Source organism: Mercenaria mercenaria, chromosome 18, assembly GCF_021730395.1.
Source record: "Mercenaria mercenaria strain notata chromosome 18, MADL_Memer_1, whole genome shotgun sequence".
Classification (NCBI taxonomy): Eukaryota; Metazoa; Mollusca; class Bivalvia; order Venerida; family Veneridae; genus Mercenaria; species Mercenaria mercenaria.
Genome location: NC_069378.1, coordinates 38039256 through 38065748, shown reverse-complemented (window position 1 = coordinate 38065748; position 26493 = coordinate 38039256). Strand labels below are relative to the sequence as shown.

The following is a 26493-nucleotide window of genomic DNA, read 5'->3' as shown; positions in this document are numbered from 1 at the left end:
AAGGTAGGTCAGTAGGTCACATTCATGGTAACTGAAAGTCAGTTTTAAGACTGGTGTGCAACTGTACATGTCACCCAAAATTTCAAGGCTGTACTTTAAAAAACAAGAAAGTATGTCAGTAGATCAAGGTCACAGTCAAGTGATCCTAATTGCTTGGGGTCATCAGGTAATTATAATTAAACATTCTATGACCTGATAATTTTTTAAGTATTTTTTCCTGTATAACTCATAATTATAACAAGTGACCCCCAGGGCGGGGCCTCTTTTCACCCCAGGGGCATAATTTGAACAAACTTGTTAGAGATCCACCAGTTACTCTACATACCAAATATCAAAAGCCTAGGCCTTGAACTTTCATACAAAAAGACCATTATTTTTTTCCCTATGTAAGTCTTATGATAAACTTGGTACCCCCAGGACAGGGCCTCTTTTCACCCCAGGAATATAATTTGAACAATTCTAGTAGAGAAACACTAGGAAAGGCAACATAACAAATATCAAAAGCCTTGGCCTTGCAGTTTCAGGCAAGAAGATTTTTAAAGTTTTTTCTATATAAGTCTATGTAAAACTTGAGACCCCCAGGGCTGGGCCTCTTTTCACCCCAGGGGCATAATTTGAAAATTTTGGTAGAGGACCACAAAGCAATGCTACATACAAAATATCAAAGGCCTATGTCTTGTGGTTTTAGACAAGAAGATTTTTAAAGTTTTTTCCTATATAAGTCTATGTAAAACTTGTGACCCCCGGGGCGGGGCCTCTTTTCACCCAAGGGGCACAATTTTAACAATCTTGATAGAGGACCATAAATTATGTCACACGCCAAATATCAAGGCTCTATGCCTTGCGGTTTTAGACAAGAAGATTTTTTAAAGTTTTTCCATGGCAACCAGAGTTCTGCATGAAATTAAATTCTTTGAACAATTTTGAAAGGGGACCACCCAAGGATCATTCCTGTGAAGTTTGGTGTAATTCTGCCCTGTGGTTTTCGAGAAGATTTTTTTTATAAAATGTTGACGGACACACGACGCACGACGGACATTGAGCGGTCACAAAAGCTCACCATGAGCCTTTGGCTCAGGTGAGCTAAAAAGGGGGCATAATTCAAGAACAAGAGGGCCATGAAGGCCCTGTATCGCTCACCTGACCTATTGACCTAAAGATCATCAAGATTAACATTCTGACCAAGTTTCATCAAGATATGTTCATAAATGTGGCCTCTACAGTGTTAACTAGCTTTTCTTTTGATTTGACCCCGTGACCTAGTTTTTGACCCAACATGACCCAGATTTGAACTTGACCTAAAGATCATCAAGTTTAACATTCTAAGTTTCATGAAGTTACAGTCATAAATGTGGCCTCTAGAGTGTTAACAAGCTTTTCCTTTGATTTGCCCCCATGACCTAATTCTTGACCCAACATGACCCAGATTCAAACTTGACCTAAAGATCATCAAGTTTAATATTCTGACTAAGTTTCATGAAGATATAGCCATAAATGTGGCCTCTACAGTGATAACAAGCTTTTCCTTTGATTTAACCTAGTGACCTAGTTTTTGACCGAAGCTGACCCAGGTTTAAACTTGACCTAAAGAGCATCAAGCTAAACATTCTGACCAAGTTTCTTTAAGATATGGTCATAAATGTGGCCTCTACAGTGTTAACTAGCTTTTCCTTTGATTTGACCAGGTGACCTAGTTTTTAATCCTACATGACCCAGATTCAAACTGGACCTTAAGATCATGAATATTAACATTCTGACCAAGTTTCATGAAGATACAGTCATAAATGCGGCCTCTACAGTGTTAACAAGCTTTTCCTTTGATTTGACCTGGTGACCTAGTTTTTGACCCCAGATGACCCAATATTGAACTCATCCAAGATTTTATAGAGGGTAACATTCTGACCAAGTTTCATTAAGATTGGGCCAAAAATGTGACCTCTAGAGTGTTAACAAGCTTTTCCTTTGATTTGACCTGGTGACCAGTTTTTGACCCCAGATGACCGAATATCGAACTCGTCCAAGACTTTATGGAGGGTAACATTCTGGCCAAGTTTCATTAAGATTGGGTCAAAATTGTGACCTCTAGAGTGTTAACAAGCTTTTCCTTTGATTTGACCTGGTGACCTAGTTTTTGAACCCAGATGACCCAATATCGAACTCGTCCAAGATTTTATGGAGGGTAACATTCTGACCAAGTTTCATTAAGATTGGGCCAAAAATTTGACCTCTAGAGTGTTAACAGTCAAATTGTTGACGATGGACGGACGGACGGACGACGACGGACGCCGGACACAGGGTGATCACTAAAGCTCACCTTTGAGCACTTCGTGCTCAGGTGAGCTAAAAATTGGTGCCAGAGTTACAGACCTTGTGTCATTTGATGTGGAACAACTATCTTAAGTTTGAATCAAATCCATTCAGTAATAACTAAGATAAAGTGAAAGTGCACAAAAACTTTAACCTGAAATTCTAAGTAACAAGAGGGCCAAAGACCCTAGGTCGCTCACCAGAGTAACGCACCATAACAGTGTAAACATGTTTGACATAGTGACCCAGAGTTTGACACCACATGACCCAGTTTCAAACTCGTCAGAGCTTTCAAGGAGATAAACATTCCAACTCAGTTTCATGAAGATTGGAGTGAAAATGTGGCCTCTAGAGCATAAACAAGATCTTTCTTCGATTTAGCCTAGTGACCTAGTTTTTTTACACAACTGGATCCACTTTTTAACCAGAGATTTCATGGAGACAAATATTCTGACCAATTTTCATTAAGATTGGACCAAAAATGTGGCCCGAGTGTAAACAAGCATTTTCTTTGATTTGACCTAGTGAGCTAGTTTCTGACCCCACATGACCCAGATTCGAAATCATACAAGACTTCATGAAAACAATTATTATGACAAAGTTTCGTGAAGATTGGAGGAGCAAAAATGTGGCCTCTAGATTGTAAAGAAGCTTTTCCTTGTATTTTACCAAGTGACCTTTTTTTTTATCCTACATGACCCAGATTCGAAATCATACAAGGAACCAAGATACCAAACATTTAGACCAAATTTTATGAAGATTGAATCAAAAATGTGGCCCCTAGAGTGTAAACAAGCTTTTTCTTTGATTTGAACTGGTGACCTAGTTTTTGGCCCCATGTGACCCAGATAAAAATTCGTCCGAGATTTCGTAGAAACCAAGTTTCATGCACATCAGATGAATCAAGGAGCTGCGTTCAATAAACGCTTGATGCCCCCGGTGGCATCCTTGTCGCTACAAAGCAACTTAAGTCCAAAACGAGGTCAAGGTCAAACTGAGGTCAGGTGATGTTTGAAGATGTGGAATGGTCACAGGTTACATCTGTATTAGTATCAATTCATTCTTGTAAGCGGTATTGATGCTAGACGAAACAGTCCCATTTGGTTAACCAAGAGATGGCCCATATAAAGCAACCTATGTCCAAAATGAGGTCAAGGTCAAGGTCAAACTGAGGTCAGGTGATGTCTGAAGATGAGGAATGGTCACAGGTTACATCTGCATTAGTATCAAGTCATTCTAGTAAGGGGTATTGATGCTAGACGAAACAGTCCCATTTGATTAACCTCGTACGGACGAACGAACGGACGAACCGACGGATGGACAGGACAGACACAAAAATGATAGGGGTCATCTACTCTGTAAGCTCTATCACCCTATGAAGTTTGAAGGTTCTAGGTCAAATGGTTCTCCAGCTATTGATCGGAAATGATGTGTAACAGATTCTGGCCCCTGTGACCTTGAACTCTGATCGAGTGACCTCAAAATCAATAAGATTCATCTACTCTGCATGTCCAATCATCCTATGAAGTTTCAACATTCTGGGTCAAATGCTTCTCAAGTTATTGATCGGAATATTTTCCAAGTTAAGGCCCCTGTGACCTTGAACATTGATGGAGTGACCCCAAAAAGAAAAGGGGTCATCTGCTCCATAAGCCCTACCATCCTACGAAGTTTGAAGGTTCTAGGTTAAATGATTCTCTAGTTATTTATTGGAAATGGTGTGGACGGACGGATGGACGAACAGGGCAAAAACAATGTGTCTCCCCCAGTAGTGATTAGACTTTTTTTATATAACACAATGAAAGCAATTCAAAGAGTACGTCCCGCTATAGGACTTGCCCATGTGTCGTCTATGGCGTCTAAGTTTTTATATGTAAGCTGGTATCTCAGTATCCACTTGTGGGAATGGACTGAAACTTCTTACACATATTTACAGTGATAAACTGACATATTACACAGGTTCCGTAACAATGGATTCACTAATATTTTCCACTATGATAATTGATATAAAAATCTTTGACAACTACATCAGAAAACAATTATCAACAAGAGGACCATGATGGTCCCGAATCGCTCACCTCTTCCAACATCACTCAGTTTTGAGTATGAAGTCGTTTTTTCTATTATTTGACATAGTGACCTAGTTTTTTAGCTCATGTGACCCAGTTTTGAACTTGACCTAGATATTATCAAGATAAAAATTCTGACCAATTTTCAAGAAGATCCATTGAAAAATATGGTCTCTAGAGAGGTCACAATGTTTTTCTATTATTTGACCTATTGACCTAGTTTTCGAAGGTACGTGATCCTGTTTTGAATTTTATCTAGATATCATCAAGGTGAACATTCTCACTAATTTTCATGAAGATCTCATGAAAAATATGGCCTCTAGAGAGGTCACAAGGTTTTTCTATTTTTATACCTACTGGCCTAGTTTTTGACCGCACGTGACCCAGTTTCGAAACTGACCTAGATATCATCAAGATGAACATTCAGATCAATTTTCATGAAGATCCATTGAAAAATATGGCCTCTAGAGAGGTCAAAAGATTTTTATAATTTTAGACCTACTGACCTAGTTTTTGACCGCAGTTGACCCAGTTTCAAACCTGACCTAGATATCATCAAGATGAACATTCAGACCAACTTTCATACAGATCCCATGAAAAGTATGGCCTCTAGAGAGGTCACAAGGTTTTTTTATTATTTGACCTACTGACCTAGTTTTTTAAGGCACGTGACCCAGTTTCAAACTTGACCTAGATATCATCAAGGTGAACATTCTGGCCAATTTTTATGGAGATCCATTCACAAGTATGGCCTCTAGAGAGGTCACAAGGTTTTTCTATTTTTAGACCTACTGACCTAGTTTTTGACCGCACATGACCCTGTTTCGAACTTGACCTAGATATCATCAAGATGAACATTCAGACCAACTTTCATACAGATCCCATGAAAAATATGGCCTTTAGAGAGGTCACAAGGTTTTTCTATTATTTGACCTACTGACCTCGTTTTTGACAGCATGTGACTCAGTTTCGAACCTGACCTAGATATCATCAAGGTGAACATTCTGACCAATTTTCATGAAGACCTTGTGAAATATATGGCCTCTAGAGAGGTCACAAGGTTTTTCTATTTTTAGACCTACTGACCTAGTTTTTGAAGGCACGTGACCCAGTTTCGAACTTGACCTAGATATCATCAAGATGAACATTCTGACCAACTTTCATAAAGATCCCATGAAAAATGTGACCTCTAGAGTGGTCACAAGCAAAAGTTTACGGACGGACGCACGCACGGACGGACGACGGACACCGCGCGATCACAAAAGCTCACCTTGTCACTTTGTGACAGGTGAGCTAAAAATATATGGTCATAATCAAAAATGTAGCGGCCACATTATAAACAAAGGCATTATGAACCTTTAAGTTTTGTCTGTAACCTGGTATCTCAGTATGCACTAATGGGAATAGATTGGAATTTCACATACTTATTCACTATGATGATATTACATGAAGTCCACAGATTCCATACTACTTTGCATTTGTACAAAATTATGCCCCTTTTATGACTAAGCAGTTTTTGGTTAAGTTTTTGTATGTAAGCTAGTATCTCAGTACCCACTGATGGAAATTGATTAAAACTTTACATACTTGTTACTGTGATGCCTTGACACGTATTGTACTGGATTTATATTTTGCATTTTTACAAAGTTATACCCTTTTTTCGACTTGGTAGCTTTAGATTTAGTTTTGTATGTAAGCTAGAAGCTCAGTTCCCACAAATAGAATGGATTGAAACTTCACACACTTGTCCATTTTGATGTGCTGACGTGCACTGTACAGGTTCCATAACTCTGTTTTGCATTTTTACAAAACTGTGTCCCTTTTTCAACTTTTATATTCATTCAATTTACAAGGCTGTTGAATAGTCAAGCATGCTGTCCTCTGGCAGCTCTTGTTCTTAAAGTAGTAATTATTTAGAATGAACATTACACTGTCATAAATTCGATGCATACTTTACATTTTGTATTTCAGACGATTACCTTCTGTGTAACAAACACGTACAGCTACCTCAACTGGTGGGTTAATTCTGTGTAACAAACACATACAGCTACCTCAACTGGTGGCTTAATTCTGTGTAACAAACACGCACAGCTACCTCAACTGGTGGCTTAATTCTGTGTAACAAACACGTACAGCTACCTCAACTGGTGGCTTAATTCTGTGTAAGAAATGTAGAAATACTTACTGCATTATCAGGATGGAAGATATAGGAAGCTGGCGAGTTATCTATAATTATCACCTGACTTAGATCACGCCCAAGTCGACTTAAGTCCTGAAATAAACAACAAACATATTCCATTTATGGTCATCAAATCAAGCAGTTATCTCCACAGGATTCATTTAAAGCTGGATCATTCAGGTATGTTACCATTTCATTTCTCACTTTGCATGATCATTATAAGGCATATCCTAATGAAAACTAAGACACTTTCTAGCCTGGAGAGAATACGGTATCATTTGCTCAACATTGGTCCCATTACAGTTAAACAAATATCACATCTTGCTTTAGCAATTTTGGTAGAGGGTCACAAAAGGCAAATATATGTGAAGTTATTTTGAAATAGTACCACTGTTTTCTGACAGGAAGATTTATATGTTTCTACCAAATAAATACTGGTTGGTCATGACACTGTGCTATTGTGTGTTGAAAGGCAAGGAGTTAGTAGGGGGAAGGGGGTGAATAATGACACAGGAATCTTAGACAAAATACCAAGAAATAGTAAAAATGGGGATACTGATATACTGATGAGCTGCTAAGAGATAAAATCAAGAAATAGAAACACGAGGACCAGAGTGGTCTTAAGTTGCTCTCCTGAAACTGAGAATCTGACCTTGAAAATATGTAAGACACACTGAATCATGAATAATAACAACTGTGTTTAGTATAAAAGCTTTTTTCTACTTAAAGCTCTTGCAGCTCCTAACATCGGTCGAGCTAAACCATATGAATAAATTTGAGAGAGAACCTTATAACAAGAGGGTCATTGACCCTAAAGCGCTCACCTTTGTACAAGACTTCAAGTGTGTTTGTATAAGTACAGAGTTAGGTTTCTTCTATGTTAGGCTATATTATATACAGTGAAACACCGCTCGCTCGAGCATCGATGACTCGAGCACCCGGGCTCGTTCGAGCAATTCAAGTGGTCCCAGCCGATTTCCTTCTATTTTCTATGTGAAATTACCATGGCTGGGTCGAGCATCGATAACTCGATCGCTCGAGTATGACACCCGGTCCCTGTGTATTAACTTACTCTTTGTTGCTTATGGCAAACTCGAGCAGAGGTGTCAAAATTTTTCACACCATCGGCGGTCAGAATGTATCGGTTAATTTAAAATTTTCTCACATCGTGAAAATTGCATGGTCTATTCCCCGACTATCTTAAATGTTTGTTTGTCGGTATATTTGATCTGATAATGAGATTAATTACTGATGAAAGGTGGAAGAAAACTTTTATTGATCAAAATTGTTATTAATTATTACTTTTTTTTCTGTGGGATCGAGGAGATAATTATGAGATCTTAATATTTTAATCAGCAGTTGTTTGCATTGAAATAAAGGAAATAAGATAGCATTTTCATAAAATTGAGACGATAATTATGAGATCTTATTTTGGAAAAGAAAACTGCGAATTCGATTACAGTATTTCAAATAAAAAAATGTCTTAGCTGTTTTTTCACATGTGCTATTTACGATCTCTCATAAATAACGTTTGTAATACGTTTTTTTTGAAAATGTCACGAGTGTGTTATTATAACGCATCACCGTTTCCTCTGCAAATGGTCTCGATAACAGTTGGTAAAACAAACTTCAATTTTCTCCGTATGTTGGTCAATGTTTGGGTCGCTCGAAACCATGGATAACTCGAGCATTTTGCTCATCCCCTTGTGACCTCGAGCGAGCGGTGTTTCACTGTACATGTCACACACACTTTAACCTAGGCCAATAATTTGAACAATTACGGCAGACATTACAAATCTGATATCACACGCCAGAATCGGGCTAGCAGTTTCAAACAAGAAGATTTTTAAAGTTTCAACTATATACATATACAAGAGGGCCATGATGGCCCTGTATCGCTCACCTGAGTACCATTGCTCAAAATGATATGATCAAGTTTTGACATAGAACACACAGGCATACACATTTTAACAAGATTTGAACAAATTTTGTAGAGGTCCACTAGGCAATGCTACATTCAAATATCCAAGATTAGGCCTTCTAGTTTATTTTTAGAAAATTTTGAAGATTTTTTTATCTACAATCAAGTAACCCCATGGGGTGGGGTCAATTTGACCCCGGGGGTCATGATTTGAATAAATTTTGTAGAAGTCTACTAGGCAATGCTACATGTCAAATATCTAAGATCTAGGCCTTCTGGTTTATTTTTAGAAATTTTTTGAAAATTTTCCTATGTAAAATCAAGTGACCGCTGGGGCGTGGGTCAATCTTGACCCCGGGGGTCATGATTTGAATAAATTTTGTAGAGGTCCACTATGCAATGCTACATGTGAAATATCTAAGCTCTAGGACTTCTGGTTTATTTTTAGAAAATTTTTGAAGATTTTCCTACCGGGGGTCGTGATTTGAAAAATTTTTGTAGAGTTCCACTAGGCAATGCTACATGTGAAATATCTAAGCTATAGGCCTTCTGGTTTATTTTTAGAAATTTTTTGAAGATTTTCCTATGTAAAATCAAGTGACCACTGGGGCGGGGTCAATTTTGACTCCATGGGTCATGATTTGAACAAAGTTTGTAGAGTTCCACTAGGCAATGCTACATGTGAAATATCTAAGCTCTAGGGCTTCTGGTTTATTTTTAGAAATTTTTTGAAGATTTTCCTATGTAAAATCAGGTGACCCCTGGGGCTGGGTCATGATTTGAACAAATTTTGTAGAGGTCCACTACGCAATGCTACATGTCAAGTATCTAAGTTCTAGGCTTTCTGGTTTATTTTTAGAATTTTTTTGAAGATTTTCCTATGTAAAATCAAGTGACCCCTGGGGCGGGGTCAATTTTGACCCCAGGGTCATGATTTGAACAACTTTAGTAGAGGTCCACTAGGCAATGCTACATGTCAAATATCTAAGCTCTAGGCCTTCTGGCTTTTGAGAAGATTTTAAAAGTTTTTCCTTTAAGTTGCCATGGCAACCAGAGTTCAGCATGGAATTCAATTCTTTGAACAATTTTGAAAGGGGACCACCCAAGGATCATTCCTGTGAATTTTGGTGTAATTCTGCCCAGTGGTTTTCAAGAAGATTTTTTTAGGAACTGTTGACGGACGACGCACGACGGACGACAGACATCAAGCGGTCACAATAGCTCACCTTGTCACGTCACTCCGTGACAGGTGAGCTAAAAAATAATTATAGGGAAAAGTGACCACGCCCTCTGGCTGCTATGTTTTTTGACAAATCAAAATAATTTGAACAATCTTGGAAGAGGGTCACACAAGAACCATTTGTGTAAAATTATTTTAAAATCAGGCAAGCAGTTTCACACAAGATTTTTAAAGTTTCCACTATATACATATAGGGAAAAGTAATCATGTCCTCTGGTGGCCATGTTTTTTGACAAATCGGAATAATTTGAACAATCTTGGTAGAGGGTCATACAAGGACCATTTATGTAAAATTATTCTAAAATCGGACCAGCAGTTCCATATATAAAGATTTTTAAAGTTTCCACTATATACATATAGGGAAAAGTGACCACGCCCTCTGGCAGCCATTTTTTTTGACAAATCAAATTAATCTGAATAATCTTGGTAGAGGGTCATACAAGGACCATTGTAAAATTATTTTAAAATTGGCCAAGCAGTTTCACACAAGAAGACTTTTAAAGTTTGCACATAGAATATACATATAGGGAAAAGTGACCACGCCCTCTGGCTGCTATGTTTTTTGACAAATCAAAATAATTTGAACAATCTTGGAAGAGGGCCACACAAGGACCATTTGTTTAAAATTTTTCTAAAATCTGGCAAGCAGTTTCACACAAGAAGATTTTTAAAGTTTCCACTATATACATATAGGGAAAAGTAACCATGCCCTCTTGCGGCCATGTTTTTTGACGAATCGGAATAATTTGAACAATCTTGGTAGAGGGTCACACAAGGACCATTTGTGTTAAATTATTTTAAAATCGGGCCAGTAGTTTCACACAAGAAGATTTTTAAAGTTTCTACTATATACATATAGGGAAAAGTGACCATGCCCCCTGGCAGCCATGTTTTTTGACGAATCGGTAAAATTTGAATAATCTTGGTAGAGGGTGACATAAGGACCATTTGTGTGAAATTACTTTAATATCGGACCAGTGGTTTAGGAGGAGATGTCATTTAAACACAATTGTTGACGACAGACGACTTGATGGACGGACGCACACACGCACGACGGACGCTGGATACAGCGTGATCACAACAGCTCACCATGAGCACTTTGTGCTCAGGTGAGCTAAAAATGCTACAGACCAAGTTTAGTGATGATCCATAAAGCAGTTCATTTTTCTAGTTTTTCTACTTCTACTTCTGGTGGCCTCATTATCATATCATTCAAGCAGAACCACTTGAACCAGAAAAGGGTTACCAAAAAACAATTTGAAGAAATATAAGTCTAAGGAGACTACCTAAGAAGGGTGCTAGAGATTATGTTTGGTGAAATCAATGACGCAATTCATGAGAAGCAGTTGCTTCAAGTATTCTCTATTTCCAGTTCTGGTGGCAACTAAAACAGGAGGCCCAAATGGGCCTAAGTTATTCACCTGAAGAACACCTTAATCTGACTTTCCTTCTAACTAGATTTTGTGAAAATCCTTTAAGCTGTTCCTTCAAACTTAAGTTTTTTGGGGTTTTTTTTGTACTTCTTCACTGTGCCCCATTCAAACAAGTTTGACTTAAGACCTTATAATGATGTTACAGAGTAAGTCTGATGAAGATCCATCATGCAGTTCATGAGAAAATTACTTTAAAGGTATTTCTATTTTTGACTCTAGCAGCCCCTAAAAGGGACAAAGTGTCTCCAATTGAACAAATTTGTAAAAGACCTTATAACGATGCTACAAATCAAGTTTGATGAAGATCCATTAAGCAGTTCATGAGAAGAAGTCATTTAATGGCATTTCTAGTTTTAACTCTAATGGCGCCTTAAAATGGGCCAACTGCTCCCCCACTCCTCCCCATTTGAACAATTTGAATAATAATGCTACGGACCAAGTTTGATGAAAATCCATTGTGTGGCTCATGAGAAGTAGTCGTTAGAAGGTATTTTTATTTTTAGCCCTAACCCCCAATTAAATACAAGTAGGAGAGTAGAAGAGGTCCTTCTAATGATGCTACAGGCCAAGATTGATGAAGATCCATCATGCCGTTCATTTTAAATATATTTCTATTTTTAGCTCTGGGGCCAAGTGCCCCAACTCGACAAATTTCAGGAAGGACCTTATAATGATCCTCTAGACCAGGTTTGATGTAGATCCATCAAGCGGTTCATGAGAATAAGTCATTTAAAGGTATTTCTAATTTTAGCTCTGGTAGCTCCTAAAAGAGAGAGGACCTTATAATGATGCTACAGACCAAGTCTAATGAAGATCCATTGAGCAGTTGGTGAGAAGAAGTCTTTTAAAGGCTTTTCTACTTTTAGCTCCAGTGCCCCTTACCAAACAAATTTGAGAAAGGACCTTAAAATGATCCTCTATACCAGGTTTGAAGAAGATCTATCAAGGGGTTCATGAGAAAAAGTTATTTAAAGGTATTTTTTCATTTAACTCTAGGAACCCCTAAAAGGGGCCAAGTACCCCCAATCTGACAAATATGAGAAAGAACGTTATTATGATCTTCTAGACAAGGTTTGATGAAGATCCATCAAGTAGTTCATGAGAAAAAGTTGTCTAAATGTATTTCTAATTTTAGCTCTGGTAGCCCCTAAAAGTGGCCTAGTGCCCCCATTAGAACAAATTGGGAAAGGACTTCATAATGATGCTACAGACCAAATGATGAAGATCCATCTAGCTGTTCATGAGAAGTAGTTGTTTAAAGGTATTTCTAATTTATGCTCTAGCGGCCCTTAAAAGGGGCAAAGTGCCCCTATTTGAACAAGAGGACCATGATGGTCCTGAATCGCTCACCTCTTCCCACATGACCCAGTTTTGAGTATGACGTCGTTTTTTCTATTATTTGACATAGTGACCTAGTTTTAGAGCTCATGTGACCCAGTTTTGAACTTGACCTAGATATTATCAAGATAAAAATTCTGACCAATTTTCATGAAGATCCATTGAAAAATATGGTCTCTAGAGAGGTCACAAGTTTTTCTATTATTTGACCTACGGACCTAGTTTTCGAAGGTACGTGACCCTGTTTTGAACTTTACCTAGATATCATCAAGGTGAACATTCTCAATAACTTTCATGAAGATCTCATGAAAAATATGGCCTCTAGAGAGGTCACAAGGTTTTTCTATTATTTGACCTACTGACCTAGTTTTTTAAGGCACCTGACCCAGTTTCAAACTTGACCTAGATATCATCAAGGTGAACATTCAGATCAATTTTGATGAAGATCCCTTGAAAAATATGGCCTCTAGAGAGGTCAAAAGATTTTAATTATTTTAGACCTACTGACCTAGTTTTTGATCCCAGCTGACCCAGTTTCAAACTTGACCTAGATATCATCAAGATGAACATTCAGACCAACTTTCATACAGATCCCATGAAAAGTATGGCCTCTAGAGAGGTCACAAGGTTTTTCTATTATTTGACCTACTGACCTAGTTTTTTAAGGCATGTGACCCAGTTTCAAACTTGACCTAGATATCATCAAGGTGAACATTCTGACCAATTTTCATGAAGATCCATTCAAGGGTATGGCCTCTAGAGAGGTCACAAGGTTTTTCTATTTTAAGACCTACTGACCTAGTTTTTGATTGCAGTTGACCCAGTTTCAAACCTGACCTATATATCATCAAGATAAACATTCAGACCAACTTTCATACAGATCTCATAAAAAATATGGCCTCTAGAGAGGTCACAATGTTTTTTCATTATTTGACCTACTGACCTACTTTTTGAAGGCACGTGACCCACTTTCAAACCTGATCTAGATATCATCAAGATGAACATTCAGACCAACTTTCATACAGATCCCATGAAAAATATGGCCTCTAGAGAGGTCACAAGGTTTTTCTATTTTTAGATCTACTGACCTAGTTTTTGAAGGCACGTGACCCAGTTTGGAACTTGACCTAGATATCATCAAGGTGAACATTCCGACCAATTTTCATGAAGATCTTGTGAAATATATGGCCTCTAGAGAGGTCACAAGGTTTTTCTATTTTTAGACCTACTGACCTAGTTTTTGATGGCACATGACCCAGTTTCGAACTTGACCTAGATATCATCAAGATGAACATTCTGACCAACTTTCATAAAGATCCCACGAAAAATGTGACCTCTAGAGTGGTCACAAGCAAAAGTTTACAGACGCACGGATGCACGCACGGACGGACGACGGACACCGCGCGATCACAAAAGCTCACCTTGTCACTTTGTGAGATGCTATAGATAAAGCATTGAGTTACTGGTTGAAAACTGAATTCAGTTGCAAAGTCACTGTGACCTTGTCCTTTGTTCTACTGGACCCAAAACAATAAAGGTATAAATATGACATGCCTGACTACACTTTACGTACGCGCTTTGCTCCACAAAATCTTTGCAGCATACTGGCAAACAAACCAACCAATGAACCTTTATACCACATAAACCTTATTTTCCTAGGTATAATTAGTTCATTATTTATATACTTACTTTTACATAGTTACCCCTATGAAAGACACAAGATTCCCTGAATAAACGAGCCCTAAAAACACCCCACTTGTCTAACAGATCTGCCACTGGGTCTGCATACTGAAACAGAAAGTAGTCAGAGTGTATCATTATTACTCCATTAATAAAATATTGCTTTAAAATCTGTTGGCTGCAATGATTTTGCTGTATATTTTTCAGAAAGTTTTTATTAAGATAGTAAACACTCATTGTACAAACAGTTCCTCAAGCATCAATGCCTCACAGTTCCTCAAGCATCAGTTCCTCAAGCATCAATGCCTCACAGTTCCTCAAGCATCAATGCCTCAAGCATCAGTTCCTCAAGCATCAATGCCTCACAGTTCCTCAAGCATCAATGCCTCAAGCATCAGTTCCTCAAGCATCAATGCCTCACAGTTCCTCAAGCATCAATGCCTCAAGCATCAGTTCCTCAAGCATCAATGCCTCACAGTTCCTCAAGCATCAATGCCTCACAGTTCCTCAAGCATCAATGCCTCACAGCTCCTCAAGCATCAGTGCCTCAAGCATCAGTTCCTCAAGCATCAGTGCCTCAAGCATCAGTTCCTCAAGCATCAGTTCCTCAAGCATCAATGCCACACAGTTCCTCAAGCATCCAGTAGTATGTGTTAACCTTTTTCTGTAAATAACCTTCCATGAAATTGCAAGCATTTACATCTTTTATTTAGGGCTTCATAGCAATTGTTATATCATTTTGTTACTTTGTAATCGCTCATTTTTCATGGAGTACCGAAACTTATTTTAAGAACGTGAAATTGTGTTTATCACGTTTGACATCGCGAGAATGTAATAAAGCCATTACATAAAAAGAGTGCCATGATGGCCCTGTATCGCTCAGCTGAGTACCATTGCTCATTATGATATGATAAGGTATTGACATAAAGCACATAGGCATACACATTAAATACCATCAGGATAAACATTTTCTTGTAACAGTCCCTTTTGACCTAGTCAGGGCCAATTTCCATACCAAGTTTGAGGGTCCTAGGCTCAAATGCTGCATTTTTATACTAACATGACTTTGTACTTTCTTTGAGTTGGGTTTTACGGCGAATCCACACAAAAAGGTCATATATCGCCGAGAAAAAGTTAAATGGATTACGTTAATTGTGACCTAGTTTTTGACCCAAGATAATCCATTTTCAAACTCGGCATAGATTTTATCAAGGCTATCATTCTGACCAAATTTCATGAAAATCAGTTGAAAAATACAGCCTCTATCGCAAACACAAGGTTTTTCTTTGATTTGACCTAGTGACCTTGTTTTTGACCCCAGATGACCCATTTTCAAACTCTGCCTTGATTTTATCAAGGTTATTATTCTGACCAAAATTCATGAAGATTAACTGAACAAGAGCTGTCTCCATAGGATGACATATGCCCCCGATGGCACTTTGAATGAGTAGTTATGGCCGATGTTAGAGTTTAGGACCTTTGACCTACGGAGCTCGGTCTTTCGCGCGACACGTCGTCTTACTGAGTCACACATTCATGCGTAGCTATTTTAAAATCCATGCATGAATGACAAAGATATGGACCAGACACGCCCATCAATGCACTATCATGAAAAATTACCTTTAACGTCTAAGTGTGACCTTGACCTTTGAGCTACGGACCTGGGTCTTGCGCGTGACACGTCGTCTTACTGTGGTACACATTCATGCCAAGTTATTTGAAAATCCATCCATCGATGACAAAGATATGGACCGGACACGCCCATCAATGCACTATCCTTTAATGTCTAAGTGTGACCTTGACCTTTGAGCTACGGACCTGGGTCTTGCGCGCGACACGTCGTCTTACTGTGGTACAAATTCATGCAAAGTTATTTGAAAATCCATCCATCGATGACAAAGATATGGACCGGACACGCCCATCAATGCATTATCCTTTAATGTCTAAGTGTGACCTTGACCTTTGAGCTACGGACCTGGGTCTTGTGCACGACACGTCGTCTTACTGTGGTACACATTCATGCCAAGTTATTTGAAAATCCATCCATCGATGACAAAGATATGGACCGGACACGAAAATTGCGGACAGACTGACAGACTGACAGACCGACAGACGGTTCAAAAACTATATGCCTCCCTTCGGGGGCATTAAAAGTCAGCCTCTATCGCATACACAAGGTTTTTCTTTGATTTGACCTAGTGACCCAGTTTTTGACCCCAGATTACCCATATTCAAACTCGTCCTAGACTTCATCAAGGCAATTATTCTGACCAAATTTCATGAAGATCAATTGAAAAATACAGCCTCTATCGCATACACAAGCTAAATGTTGACAGACAGACGACAGACGACGGAAGCCGGACATCGAGCTATCACAAAAACTCAATGTGAGCTAAAAAGTGTAAAATGTGTGAATAAAAATCAAATAAGGTTCAGATTTTATGATAGAAGCCTATTTGTTTCAAAAATTGTAAAATTTTGTCGGCAGGAATTTGCTCAAACAACTCTTTTAACGATTCAACATTATAGTACGAATTGCGCTGTGGATCGAAGTCTACACAGTTGATTAAAATATGTTTAACAGTAAGCGTTGTTTGACACGGTATACATTCAGGTTGATTTTCATTGTTCAAAAGATATGAATGAGTCAACAGAGTATGACCTATTCGACAACGAGAAAGAACAACTTCCTCCCTGCGAACAGATCTGTTTCCTTGGTGCCATTCACCTAAAGTAGGTTTAATTTCATGAAGTTTATTGAACGAAGCATTGTTCCATGAAGACTGCCATTTAGTTAAAATGTATTTGTTGATATCTGGCGTAAAATCAGTATATGGTAATTTCAATTTAGATTGACATGACTATTCCTTACCCTGGAAGACTTAAATAACGTTTAAAACCAATCTCATTAGATGCTGCTGAGATATATTCGTTTACCTAAAATAAAGGGAGGTAATTTGTCATAAATTCAGTCAATATGTATCTTCACCGATTGTCTAAGTCCATCTGTTGACATAAATGAAATTTCAGATCAGAATCTTCATTTAGTTACGGAGATATACCCATTTTAATTTGAAATAAAGGGAGGTAATTTGACATAAAATCAGTCCATAGTTATCTACCCTGATTGTCCCACTGTCCAACTAATGACAACAATGAAATTTCAAATAAGTCCTTTAAGTACTTACTGATATATCCATTCTGATTACTATCAGGGGAGGTAATCAGATATAACATAACTCTGGAACGTAGGATTGGATCTGACAGATTCGTCATGGAGTCCAAGATTTATTGTTGTTGAAGATATTTTGGAAGTTTGTATCAAATCAAACCATAAATGAAGTCTCTATAATGGCTGGAACCAAGATCTTGTGGTGATACAAGTTGTGTGCAAGTTTGGTTAAAAATAAATCAGAAATGAAGCTGCTATTGTGCAGACAAGGTCAAAATAGCTCATTTTGGCCCTTTCAGGGGCCATAACTCTGGAACTCATTATGGGATCTGGCCGGTTCTAGAAAGGAACCAAGATCTTATGGTGACACAAGTTTTGTGCAAGTTTGGTTAAATTCAAATCATAAAGGAAGCTGCTATTGTGCAGACAAAGTCAAAATAGCTAATTCTGGCCGTATCAGGGGCCATAACTCTGGAACCCATAATGGAATCTGGCCAGTTCAAGAAAGGAACCAAGATCATATGGTGATACAAGTTGTCTGGAAGTTTGGTTAAAATAAAATCAAATCATAAATGAAGCTGCTATTGTGCAGACAAGGTCAAAATAGCTAATTCTGACCCTTCAGGGGCCATAACTCTGGAACCGATAATGGGATCTGGCCAGTTCAAGAAAGGAACCGAGATCTTATGGTGATACAAGTTGTGTGCAAGTTTGGTTAAAATAAAATCATAAATGAAAGCACTATCGTGCAGACAAGAAATTGTTGACGGATGGACGGACGATGGACGAAGAGTGACCACAAAAGCTCACCTTGTCACTATATGACAGGTGAGCTAAAAAATGCAAGTAGTTTTACAGGAGTTTCAAAATTATTTTCATCATACCTTAGCAAGACTAGCTGTAAAGAGCACACATTCAAACAACTCTCCCATTTTCTTAAGGAATTCATCAACAAACGGTCGCTTCAATACATAGACCTGATGAACTGTCCCATCTATTTCTACTGGTACTATAAAATCTGCATTGCTGATTGGCTGAAATTATAAGAATAAACAAATCAAGACAACTGTATTATGGTATAACTAGTACGGCCATCAAAGAAAATATGGATTGGTACAACTGGTAGATCCCCCACAGAAGCTACAGACTGGCATGATCAGTAGATCCATCATACAATATATACAGTCGAGATCGTACTTGCGACCACCTCTATTTTTTTCTTAAACAACTGGTCAAAATCCCTCCCGAACGTTTTCAGTACATGATTTCATTCCATTAAACGGCGTTTTTATTAAACGACTAGCGACCATATTAATGTAGTCCCGACAGGTAAAATATTTAACAAAAGTATCTATTAAGCAACCTGGTACCAAATTCCTGCCAGGCATTACTTCACCTGTGTAATTAGCAAGTACATTTTGATGTTGATGATGACTGATGATGATGATAATGGTGATGATTTGATTGTATAAAACAGAGACAATACACCATGTACATGTATACATTTTGAAATATATATACATATATGTATGTCCATAATAAATACAGTTACATTAACAGTTAAAATAACTGTTCTCTTCACCTGATTGAAATTCATTTAGAGACCATTCCATTAAGAGACCACTTTTTAGCAGTCCCTTGGGCGGTCTCTTAACACATTGTCGACTGCATATTGCTATGATTGTTAGACCCGCCACTGAAGCTACAGACTGGCATGATCAGTAGATCCATCATACAATATAATATATATTGTTATGATTGGTAGATCCGCCACTGAAGCTACAGACTGGCATGATCAGTAGATCCATCATACAATATAATACAGTGAAACACCGCTCGCTCGAGGTCGCAAGGGGATGAGCAAAATGCTCGAGTTATCCATGGTTTCGAGCGACCCAAACATTGACCAACATACGAAGAAAGTTGAAGTTTGTTTTACGAATTGTCATCGAGACCATTTGCAGAGGAAACGGTGATGCGTAATAATAACACACTCGTGACATTTAAAAAAAAACGTATTACAAACGTTATTTATGATAGATCGTAAGAAACAGCTAAGACATTTTTTTTTATTTGAAATACTGTAATCGAATTCGCAATTTTCTTCTCCAAATTAAGATCTCATTTTATCGTCTCAATTTTATAAAAAGGCTATCTTATTTCCTGTATTTGCATGCAAACAACTGTTGATTAAAATATTAAGATCTCATAATTATCTTCTCGATCCCGCAGAAAAAAGTAATAATTAATAACAATTTTGATCAATAAAATTTTTCTTCCACCTTTCATCAATAATTAAATTCATTATCAGATCAAATATACCAACAAACAAACATTTAAGATAGTTGGGGAATAGACCATGCAATTCTCACGACGTGGGAAAGTTTTAAATTAACCGATACATTCTGACCGCCGAAGATGTGAAAATTTTTGACACCTCTGCTCGAGTTTGCCATAAGCAACAAAGAGTAAATAAATACACAGGAACCAGGTGTCATGCTCGAGCGATCGAGTTATCGATGCTCGACCCAGCCATGGTAATTTCACATAGAAAATAGAAGGAAATTGGCCGGGACCACATGAATTGCTCGAGCGAGCCCGGGTGCTAGAGTCATCGATGCTCGAGCGAGCGGTGTTTCACTGTATATTGAATATTTTAATAGTGTTAGTGAGTTATTTTGTTTTCATTGTTTATGTTTTTAACATTTCATATCTTTCTAAATTAATCTTATTGTTTAAATAGATACGTTACCTTGTTATGACCTTTGATTACAAATAGTGATTTGAAGACATATCAACAATTTTATTCAGGCTAAATTACGTCAGTATCTAGCCATTACAAGTCGGTTGTATTATTGTATCTTATTATAGCTTTCATTCGTATTAAAACGACAAAGACAGCACTGATCATTTTGAAAACAGAAACTTAATAAACATTATTTGGTATACAGAGAGAAACTGAAAATATTTGTCCGAAAATGTACATTAGTTCATCGATCGATTGTATATATTGTTATGATTGGTAGACCCCCCACTGAAGCTACAGACTGGCATGATCAGCAGATCCATCATACAATATATACATTGTTATGATTGGTAGACCCCCCACTGAAGCTTACAGACTGGCATGATCAGCAGATCCATCATACAATATATATATATATTGGTAGACCCCCCACTGAAGCTACAGACTGGCATGATCAGTAGATCCATCATACAATATAATATATATTGTTATGATTGGTAGACCCCCCACTGAAGCTACAGACTGGCATGATCAGTAGATCCATCATACAATATAATATATATTGTTATGATTGGTAGACCCCCCACTGAAGCTACAGACTGGCATGATCAGCAGATCCATCATACAATATATACATTGTTATGATTGGTACACCCCCCACTGAAGCTACAGACTGGCATGATCAGCAGATCCATCATACAATATATACATTGTTATGATTGGTACACCCACCACTGAAGCTACAGACTGGCATGATCAGTAGATCCATCATACAATATATATATATTGTTATGACTGGTACACCCACCACTGAAGCTACAGACTGGCATGATCAGCAGATCTATCATACAATATATATATTGTTATGATTGGTACACCCACCACTGAAGCTACAGACTGGCATGATCAGCAGATCCATCATAAAATATATATTTTGTTATGGTTGTTACAACTACCACTGAAGCTACAGATTGGTATGATAAGTAGATCCACCATAGAAGCTAAAGACTGGTATGATTGTTAGACCCACCACTGAAGCTACAGACTGGCATGATAAGTAGATCCACCATAGAAGCTAGACTGGTATGATTGGTAGACCCACCACTAAAGCTACATATTGTTATGATAAGTACATCCACCATAGAAGCTAAAGATTGGTATGATTGTCAGACCCACCACAGAAGCTACAGACTGGCATGATAAGTAAATCCACCATAGAAGCTACAGATTGGTATGATAAGTAGATCCACCATAGAAGCTAGACTGGCATAATAAGTAGATCCACCATAGAAGCTACAGATTGGTATGATAAGTCCATCCACCACAGAAGCTAGACTGGTATGATTGGTAGACCCACCACTGAAGCTACATATTGTTATGATAAGTACATCCACCATAGAAGCTAAAGATTGGCATGATTGTTAGACCCACCACAGAAGCTACAGACTGGCATGATAAGTAGATCCACCATAGAAGCTACAGATTGGTATGATAAGTAGATCCACCATAGAAGCTAGACTGGTATGATTGGTAGACCCACCACTGAAGCTACAGATTGGTATGATTGGTAGACCCACCATTGAAGCTACAGATTGGTATGATAAGTACATCCACCATAGAAGCCAAATATTGGTATGACTGGTAGACCCACCATTGAAGCTACAGATTGGTATGATAAGTACATCCACCATAGAAGCCAAACATTGGTACGATTGGTAGACCCACCATTGAAGCTAAAGATTGGTATGATAAGTACATCCACCATAGAAGCCAAATATTGGTATGATTGGTAGACCCACCACTGAAGCTACAGATTGGTATGGTAAGTACATCCACCATAGAAGCCAAATATTGGTATGATTGGTAGACCCACCACTGAAGTTACAGATTGGTATGATAAGTACATCCACCATAGAAGCCAAATATTGGTATGATTGGTAGACCCGCCATAGAAGCTACAGATTGGTATGGTAAGTACATCCACCATAGAAACCAAATATTGGTATGATTGGTAGACCCACCACTGAAGCTACAGATTGGCATGATAAGTAGATCCACCATAGAAGCTACAGATTGGTATGATTGTTAGACCCACCACTGAAGCTACAGACTGGCATGATAAGTAGATCCACCATAGAAGTTGTTTGAGACGAGAACTTATTTGTTTACAAAAAAATGGCTAATGAAAAACATAAAAAAGAAGTTTTGACATTAGAACAGCGTGTTAAGGCGCTTGAATTGCTCGATTAGGGAAAACCAGCGTATAAAGTCGCTGAAGAATTCGGAGTCAGTGCATAAATTAACTTTATTCCTGGTGAAACAAAAATATGGCGGTATTTAACAGGAAACGACGAAGTAAACACAGATTAAAGATGCAGTCAATAATCGAATAAATGTCAATGAACAATTACCGGTAGTACATAAAAATATAAATATCATAAACCTCTGTGTGTAAATAGTTCAAATGGAACATTTATATTTTACTGCTCCCCTTTATTTTCTTGCCAGATCATGAGCTTAAATTTGTTTTATCAACATCATACGAATGATCCAAATTATTTGAAATTTATATTTTATCAATATGCAATTAAAGAAATAGTATTTAATCATTTTCCACTCCTACCTTTAAAGAGGCCAATATATAATATCCAATATTCATGTACTTTAATTGAAAAAATATATGAAACCAGTGTCGTCCTGTTAAGTGAGACTGTTTTAAAAGACTCCCTGTCATATGTGACCTTTTTCGCTGCTTCCCAAAGTCGGTCTCTTAAAACAGTCTCGACTGTATTGGTATGACTGGTAGACCCACCACTGAAGCTACAGATTGGTATGGTAAGTACATCCACCATAGAAACTACAGATTGGTTTGATAAGGCCAAACAAATTTTTTTCTGGTTTACGGGAGATTTAAAAAAAAAAACTTGGTTGGGGGGGTGGGGGGGGGGGATGGGGGAACAAATAAAAGTAAGAGACCCACCACTGAAGCACAGGGTATGATGGTAACGCCATTCTAGATTGGTATTAAGTAATAATAGAGAAATATTGGGTCCCACCTAAGCACAGATTTTGATAAGTCATCCAAAAGGCCAACATTCTCTGTGCCCAAAAAGCTAAAGATTGGTATCTTAGTACTACATGTCCACTTTATGATGGTGAACACACTGTTAGCACAGTTTAAAGCCAATAAGCCTTTGTATATTGTGAGAAAAGTTGGTAAAATATACATCAACCAAGAAAATATTTTTTGTAAGTCCCCAAAAGGGGTTAATAATCATGAAAACACAAATAGTTATATTGGTAGCTCACCACGGCTACAGCTTATGATGTGATCACAAGACAAGTTGGAATTGTTAAACCAAACTAGCTTGGCATGTTTAAGAGAAAAAGGTTGAGACCTAAACATAAAACTAACGCAAGAAATACTGAAATTTTAATAAAAGGGTGCCTTAAATCCATTGCAAAAAGCGTATAATTCGCTGCTGAACGGGTCAGCTATAATTTTTGGTGAACAAATGTTGGCAAGTATTTAAAGGGAAAATCGCGAAGTAAACAAGCTTGACGTCAATATCAAAAATTACCAAGAAAAACCGGTATACTAAGATAAAATCAATAATCTCTGTGCAAAAGCAAATGGAATTATGTTTACTTGCTTTACGAGATCATGCTTATTATGGTTTATAACCAAGTTTTCCAATTTTTAGAAAATTTTAAAAAGTTAAGAAAAGTTTATCAAACTCCATTAAAGACCCAAAGAAATCTCCATATTTCTTCTAAGTACAAAAAGTGCCAATAGATTTTCAAAAAGCATATGGACTTTTTCGTGCTTCCAAAGGTCTCTTAAAATGTTGAACTGATGTATTCCACTGGTCAAACACACTGATAAGTTTATGGTAAGTACCTACCCCATAAAACTTAACCAGGAAACGCCAACCCAAACGGACGCGGACGGACACCGCTCAAAAAAAAAAATCTTGGGTTTTTGCAAAAACAAATAAACAAGAGATCACAGAGTGATCTTGGCGCCTACCATTGAGCCATTTTTGAATGTTCCAAATTAATCTCTAATATTAGAGATACACTAAAAATTAATACAAAAAAGTGTCTTACCGACACATGTTACCATAGAACAAGAGGGCCATGAAGGCCCTGTATTGCTCACCTGACCTATTGACCTAAAGATCATAAAGATTAACATTCTGACCAAGTTTCCTTAAGATATGGTCATAAATGTGGCCTCTAAAGTGTTAACTAGCTTTTCCTTTGTTTTGACCCAGTGACCTAGTTTTTGACCCCACATGACCCATTTTCCAACTTGACCTTAAAGGTGGTCAATCACATTTAATCAACATTTAATGACATTTTTTACTTTTTGTATTTTCTGGTAGAGAATTATTTAAGGAACAAAAAGACCGAATACACAGAGTTAGATTCCTATCTGAAATGTATATTTTATTATTTTTATAAAATTTTGTAATTACTCCCCTTTAATATGAAAGTATATAAAAAGCTGGGTATTTCTTTTTATTTCGATACAATGTCTAGTTTTACATTTGAATTTGATAGACATACCAACTATTGAACAATCTGAACCAAAATGCAAGTTTTAAAGTTGTGTGTTGCTTCTGAATTCATTTATTTCCAATCTATCTTGGTTGCGCAACAAAGATAGGCAAAGGGAGGTAATAATAATTTTTCAAACTTGCGTTTCTAATGAATTCCATCTAAATACATAATTTTTAATGCAAATATTTTACAAATATATTACAATATGTCTAATATTTATACATTTCCTTAGGCAAAGTATGTTTATCAAATTTATACTTATGATAAATAACTCTATCTTGGTTGGGCAACCAGGATAGGAAAATGAAATTTTAAAAATACCTCCAGTGAAAATCTAATTTGTATCAAGTGTTAAGTGAACATAAACGAGTGTAAATGATCAAATGCTAAAGTTTCGAACAAATCCGTTACATGGCCAAAATCTGATTATCCACCTTTAAGATCATCAAGATTAACATTCTGACTAAGTTTCATGAAGATACAGTCATAAATGTGGCCTCTAGAAAGTTAACAAACCTTTCCTTTGATTTGACCTAGTGACCTAATTTTTCACCCTACCTGACCCAGATTTTAACTTGACCTAAAGATCATCAAGATTAAGATTGTAACCAAGTTTCATTAAGATATGGTCATAAATGTGGCCTCTGGAGTGTTATCTAGCTTTTCCTTTGATTTGACCTGGTGACCTAGTTTTTGACCCCACATGACCCAGACTTTAACTTGACCTTAAGATCATCAGGATTAACATTCTGACCAAGTTTCATAAAGATATAGTCATAAATGTGGCCTCTAGAGTGTTAAAAAGCTTTTCCTTTGATTTGACCTAGTAACCTAGTTTTTAACCCCACCTGACCCAGATTTGAATCTGACCTATAGATCATCAAGATTAACATTCTGACCAAGTTTCATTAAGATATGGTCATAAATGTGGTCTCTAGAGTGTTAACTAGCTTTTCCTTTGCTTTGGCCTGGTGACCTAGTTCTTGACCTTTCATGACCCAGATTCAAACTGGACCTTAAAATCATCAAGATTAACACTCTGACGAAGTTTCATGAAGATAGAGTCATAAATGTGGCCTCTGGAGTGTTAACTAGCTTTTCCTTTGATTTGACCTGGTGACCAAGTTTTTGACCCTACATGACCGAGATTCAAACTAGACCTTAAGATCATCGAGATTAACATTCTGACCAAGTTTCATGAAGATAAAGTCATAAATGTGGCCTCTACAGTGTTAACAAGCTTTTCCTTTGACTTGACCTGGTGACCTAGTTTTTGACCCCAGATGACCCAATAGCAAACTCGTCCAAGATTTTATTGAAGGTAACATTCTGACCAGTTTTCATTAAGATTGGGCCAAAATTGTGACCTCTAGAGTGTTAACAAGCTTATTTTTTTATTTGACCTGGTGACCTAGTTTTTGACCCCAGATGACCCAATATCGAACTCATCAAAGATTTTATTGAGGGTAACATTCTGACCAAGTTTCATTAAGATTGGACCAAAATTGTGACCTCTAGAGTGTTAACAAGCTTATCCTTTGATTTGACCTGGTGACCTAATTTTTCACCCCAGATGACCCAATATCGAACTTGTCCAAGATTTTATTGAGAGTAACATTCTGACCAAGTTTCATTAAGATTGGGCCAAAATTGTGAACTCTAGTTGTTAACAGTCAAATTGTTCATGCCGCTGCCGTTGACAGACGACGGACACAGGGCGATCACAAAAGCTCACCTTTGAGCACAAAGTGCTCAGGTGAGCTAAAAATGTATTTACTTTTTACATAGGACTAATAATAAACAAGAGGGCAAAGATGGACCTAGGTCGCTCACCCGAGAAAC

The 26493-nt window shown here is 37.5% G+C and overlaps 1 protein-coding gene across 1 annotated transcript in view; it reads right to left on the bottom strand.

Moving 5' to 3' along the window:
- Positions 1 to 26493, bottom strand: part of LOC123538366 (CTD small phosphatase-like protein) — a 117727-nt gene that overhangs the window by 42046 nt on the left and 49188 nt on the right. The window contains exons 4-6 of the mRNA XM_045322411.2: positions 18224 to 18373; positions 14177 to 14275; positions 6562 to 6648 (exon numbers count right to left, since the gene is read on the bottom strand). Of these exons, the coding sequence (XP_045178346.1) occupies positions 6562 to 6648; positions 14177 to 14275; positions 18224 to 18373 (336 nt within the window). The remainder of the gene's footprint in view (positions 1 to 6561; positions 6649 to 14176; positions 14276 to 18223; positions 18374 to 26493) is intronic.